The sequence below is a fragment of the Herpailurus yagouaroundi genome, unplaced genomic scaffold, assembly GCF_014898765.1.
Source record: "Herpailurus yagouaroundi ecotype Mexico unplaced genomic scaffold, PumYag 161, whole genome shotgun sequence".
NCBI classification, from domain to species: Eukaryota; Metazoa; Chordata; class Mammalia; order Carnivora; family Felidae; genus Herpailurus; species Herpailurus yagouaroundi.
In genome coordinates this window covers 1,573,691-1,579,438 of record NW_024412402.1, presented here as the reverse complement: position 1 = coordinate 1,579,438, position 5,748 = coordinate 1,573,691, and the positions used below count along the sequence as shown (strand labels likewise).

Below are 5,748 nucleotides of genomic sequence, written 5' to 3'. Positions count from 1 at the left end.
TTGATCCACCCTTTTTGACTAGATGGAACTAATCCATCAGAAACCTCGAAGCACTTGGTGGCCTTCTCCTACCAGCTTCTTGTCACTCATTATACGCACTCCCCACATCCACGTCTCCCTCTGGTGCTCTGCCCCAAGGTGGAGTCTTGCAAGGAGTGGTACACATTTCACCGCAGAATCAAGTCACATTTTGCTGTTAACTCACCAGTCACGCGGCTGAGATTTTTATTTCCACCTGTTCGACTCTTGCCTTTTATTTTCCAGTCTTCGCCAAACCCTAATAAATAGGTCACACTTATGTAGTCAGAGAAAATGTTCCTTTTAAAATTGTAGGTCTCTCTGTGCAACTAATATTATTAATAGCTGCCATTTACTGCACTCTGGCCTTGATAAGTGTTTGATGTGCGTCATCTCCGTGAATTTTTTTCGGTGAATTTCTATAGTAATCTTATGAAGTTGGTTCTATTGCTATCCTTGCTTTTGTAGAAAAATGAAAACAAACAAAACAACCCCCTCAGATTCAGAGTCGAAGTTGCTGTTCTCCTTGGAATCTTGATTCCATAATTGTGTATTCAGGACTGATGCTTCAGGGGTAATTAAAAAAAAAAAAAAAGAGTTTTTCTATGTGGATTTGCAAAGCTCTTCACTGAACAATTGGAATAGTGGAAACAGAAATGAACAACTTGGCAGCTGCCTTCCCAGTTCTCCGTCTCTTGTTTACTAAGAAAGGCCTGTCACCAACATCTTACATTCAAGCTGGCTTGTGTTTGCTTGTTTCACTGAAAGCTACCCCCCAAACTCACCCCATAGCCTGCTGTTGAAAGAAAATATATTACGGTGGGAAAACGATCCCCAATCAACAGAGGTGATTTTCTCTTATAAAAAAAAATTTTTAACATTTATTCATTTTTGAGAGAGAGAGAGAGAGAGAGAGAGAGAGAGAGAGAGAATCTGAAACAGGCTCCCATCAGCACAGAGCCCCTCACGGGGCTCAAACTCATGAACTGCGAGATCATGACCTGAGCCGAGGTCAGATGCTTAACCGACTAAGCCGCCTAAGTGCCCCTACAGAGATGATTTTCAATAGCCTACTGGGGTCATAGGTGAATTTAGGTGACAAAAATTCAGACATTCAAGCAAATATGTGATCAGCAGTTCTCTTCGCTGGGTCAGCTGTCAGGGAAGAAAAACCTTCTAGACCAACCCTCTCTCTGGTGGGGACTTGGCTGGCAGACTGGAGAAAACAGGAGACTAAGGGAGGTTTCTAATGATGATTGCTATCTACCCAGCTGTTGCTTTCAAAACCAAACTGATGACCATCTCTCCAGTTGGAAGGCTCCTGGGTTACCAAATAAATACTACGGTCAAAAATGGCTTCTTGGAGCTGACAGAATGAGCCCATAAAAATAACCCTTTGAACATTATTTTTACTTTAATTTTTTTTTTATGTTTTGAGAGAGACAGAGACAGAGCATGAGCATGAGCAGGGTAGGGGCAGAGAGAGGAGACACAGAATCTGAAGCAGGTTCCAGGCTCTGAGCCGTCAGCACAGAGCCTGTCGCAGAGCTCAAACCCATGAACCATGAGATCATGACATGAGCCAAAATCGGATGCTGAACCACCTGAGCCACCCAGGCGCCCCTGCCCTGGCTTTCTTATTGGGCCACAGGATTTTGGCAATCACCTCTGAGCAGATGACTTCCAAATCTACTTCTCCATCCATGTTTCAAGTTTCTCACTTTTTTGCTGAATATCTCCATGTGGACAAACTGCAGATTACTTCAAACTCTTTATGTTTAAAACCGAACTCCTGATATTTTTATAAACCTTATGCTTCTCCTATCATCGAAGAGACCACTCTCCTTCCAGACGCTTCTCTCGAAACTTTGCATTATCTTTGTGACTCCTTTGTTAACCCTCGTATCTAATGAGGGTCGAAGTCCAACCGATGCCTTTGGATTGCAACCCTCCTCTATCCTCACCTCCGCTGGCTTTCATTCAGGTTATCTTCCCTTCTTCTCCTGCATCGGTGTTCCAGCAACTTGGTGTCCTTCCCACCATCCTCTTGGGGAGTCATCTCCCCAATGTTCTTCAAAACCTATCTTGACTCATCATTGCCCACGCAATGGAGTCCAGATTCCTTAGCCCGGTATTCATAGTCAAGTCACTGCCTTATTTACTCTTTAAGTGTCCTATGCACCAGCCCAGGGTTTTTCAACCTCTTATTCATTATTGTGCCTCCAATATCACCCTTATTTAGAATGCCTACTGTAGCCAAAACAGATCATTTACCAATCCCTGAATTCTCCAGCTCCCAAAATTTTGCTCACTTTGGCCGTTAGAGGAGATGAGGGATTATGAGCGGGTTCCTGGAGTGTAATTCTGCTATTTGGTGCACTGTATCCCTGGTCTAGAGTAGACACACATCTCCTCCCACCACGCTCCATTTCTTTCTGCGGAAATCTGACCCTTCATGTTACAACCCAAACACCACGTCCTCCCCCTGATCCACTCAGCTGGAACTGACCTCTTTCTGTGCCCTAATGGAACTTTATTGATACATGTATTATGTTCCTCTTTGTTATGCAGTTGTTTTTCTGTTTGTGTTCTCTCCCCCACTGTGTTATAAACTTCATAAAGATAACAGTATCTTCTTCACGGTGCACAACGGCCTTCACACAGGAAGCGACATTACATGTTAGTTGAAATCAATTCACTGATACACCAGGAGCAGGATAAAAGCCTACCAGTGCCCACATGAAGAAGTCCCATATGTATGTGGAATAAATGAACACACTAATGAGTAGAAAAAATGGACATCGTATATAAACCACACTCCTAATCTACCATCATTAACACAGAGACTATGTTAGAGGGGTGCCTGGCTGGCTCAGGTGGTGGAGTGCATGACTCTTGATCTCAGGGCTGTGGGTTCGAGCCCCACATTGGTGTAGAATTTACTAACACACACACACACACACACACACACACACACACAATTTTAAAAGTTCTATGCGTTGTACCAATTGATGAACTCAATTGGTTCCTGCTGCTTCATAGAAATAACAAACAGCCACCCACGTAAAGTTACTATTTGAACAGCTACTTGCCTGGACATGTCTTAATTAACAATGATCAAAGTGAGTACAGGACCCAGGGGCCAAAATGTAAAGTCATTTTGACATTACGTTTTTGCTACAGATACAAGATCGTTATTGGGTTTATTGGCCACGAAAGGAGATGATACATGTGGAAGTAGACTTTATTTTACTTATTTTTTTTTCAACGTTTATTTATTTTTGGGACAGAGAGAGACAGAGCATGAACAGGGGAGGGGCAGAGAGAGAGGGAGACACAGAATCGGAAACAGGCTCCAGGCTCTGAGCCATCAGCCCAGAGCCTGACGCGGGGCTCGAACTCACGGACCGCGAAATCGTGACCTGGCTGAAATCGGACGCTTAACCGACTGCGCCACCCAGGCGCCCCTTAAGTAGACTTTAAATGTCAGTAATCCTCACCACTATGCAAGATGTGATTAAACGAAGGCTATGGGACAGTCACATTGATCTGATAAAGTTACTTTTGGGCAGAAAGATTAAAGAAACATGTTTTCTGCCAAAGGCTTGATTATGAAAGAGGACTTCAATCACCTCCATCCATTTTGTCCTCGGTCTGTACTTTTTAACTGATTAAGACCTGATTAGTTCTTCCCAGTTTATCTCCTAACTCAGGCAAAAGATCCTGAGGGCCAAGCATCCCCCCATGGGACCTAAACTACCCTCTCAAGCACTAAGGTCCGCCCTGAGCTAGCTGGACCACAGGTGGCTGACCCCATGACAATCACCAACCTGACCTTTACTGCCCACCTGCATGTACCCATGATCTTTGTCCCACATTTTTCTTATCTGAATCTGGTACTTTGAAAGTACCAGTACTTTGGAAACAGTCTTTGTGACGCTGGCAGTGTGCAGTCTCCCTGGTGTTGGTCTCATGGAAATAAATCCCTCACTTCACCACTGCGAGTTCCTCTGCCTTTGGAATCTGTCAGTGGCCAGTGGCCAAATCTGGTCTGTTTGGGACCCCTGGAGCCAGGCTTTCTTACAACCCTGCGCCCAGGCTCCAGTAATTTTTAAAACGTATATATACATGAATACATTTGGAAACTTCCGTATCTCAGAATAATACTTTCTAGGAAAGCTATTTCTGTGGTTTCAGAGGATTACATTTCCCTTTAGTCCGAGATTAGGTGTTTGAAAGTGGCACTTGAATCACCTCTCTGAGATTATTAAGAAGATGATCAAATTGGGGCGCCTGGGTGGCTCAGTCAGCTGAGCGTCCGACTTCGGCTCAGGTCATGATCTTACGGTCCTTGAGTTCAGGCCCCGCATCGGGCTCTGTGCTGACAGCTCAGAGCCTGGAGCCTGCTTCAGATTCTGTGTCTCCCTCTCTCTCTGTTCCTCCCCTGTTCATGCTCTTTCTCTGTCTCAAAAATAAATAAAAACATTAAAAAAAAAAAAAAAGATGATCAAATCTTACCGAAAACTACAGACAGGTGATTTTCATCACCCTTGCCCCGGGCTGTCTTCTCCTAAATCACCATAAACCATTCTGCGGTTGTAAAAGTTTTTTGTTTTATTTTGTTTTGTTTTGTCTTGTTTTCCTTAAAGCCTGACAATGACTTTTGTAGGAGGGTAGCTTGGGGGTGTCTGTGAGAAGGGAGGCTTGGCAAAGAACTCATTTCCAGGAACTAAATTTATCCCTTGGGCCTGGTCAGGCCACAGCCCCCAGGGCATTGAGTTCAGCCCTTCTTTCAAATAGGGTAACTCTTGGGCCAGTTCCAAAGCTCCTACTGCAATTCTACTTCCTATGGGCTCTTCTTTGAAAAGGAGGATTAACTGTGATTCGCATTCTTTCTCAGCCCTGCAACTAGTCCAGCTCGAGTTCTGAGAGCAAAGAGCAACAGCGAAAACACAGCACGTTGGCGCCAACCCTTCAGCTCGGGCCTCCTCTAGGTGCGGCCTTGTGGAGAATTGTTAGTTTGATTAAGTCTGATAGGCCGAGGCTGCGGGGGGGGGGGGGGGGGGGGGCCGGAGACGCGGGAGGCCCCGCCCCCTTGGAATGGGATTGGTTCCCTCTTGTCGGCGGAGCCGTGCCTTTCGCTTCCCCGGTTGGAGAGGTGGAGCGAAACATGTCATTAAGGTGTTGTCGACCTGAGCCCCGTAGGTGTGGGCTGTTCCCTCACTTTGTGGTTTTAGATTTTCAAAGGGGCGGCCTTCGTATTGCTTATGGGATCAGGTTCCTGAAGCTGGTCTTCTGTACCTTGAAAAATGCCCTCGTAACAGAAGGCGCCAAGGAGCTGAAGTGCAGTTCACACACAGGAGAGAAAATGACGAAGGTTCCTCAGGGGTTTGATTTCAGTTTCTTAAATGAAGAAGAAGCCAGGAAGATCCTTCAGGTGCTGGAAAGAAATGAGGAGCTACAGAGGGCAGACAAGGACAGGATCAGGTACACAGCCAACTCCTCTCACTCTTTTCCCGGGGCCTTGCGGGGGCCCGGGCGCGCGCGGAGGGGGCGCGCGGCTGGGGCGGCGCACCTGTCGGGGCCTCCGGGGGAGCGCGCCGCCCGGCGGGGGAAAGCGGAGCTCGGTTTCTCCCGCGAGGGCCGTGGGCGTCCCGGGCGGGCTGGCCTGCGCGTCTCCGGGGCGCGCACGGCCTTCGGAGCGTTTCTCTTTCCGAGTGGGTCCCGCCG

At 46.7% G+C, this 5,748-nt stretch overlaps 1 protein-coding gene across 3 annotated transcripts in view; it reads left to right on the top strand.

Moving 5' to 3' along the window:
* Positions 1-5,190: 5,190 nt before the first annotated feature.
* EXPH5 (exophilin 5) overlaps positions 5,191-5,748 on the top strand; it is a 79,033-nt gene continuing 78,475 nt past the window's right edge. For 2 of the 3 annotated variants that reach the window (XM_040482913.1, XM_040482912.1), the window contains exon 1: positions 5,191-5,505. In XM_040482913.1, coding sequence (XP_040338847.1) covers positions 5,387-5,505 — 119 coding nt within the window. In that variant the 5' untranslated portion in view covers positions 5,191-5,386. The remainder of the gene's footprint in view (positions 5,506-5,748) is intronic. The other variant, XM_040482915.1, reaches the window with a different exon arrangement.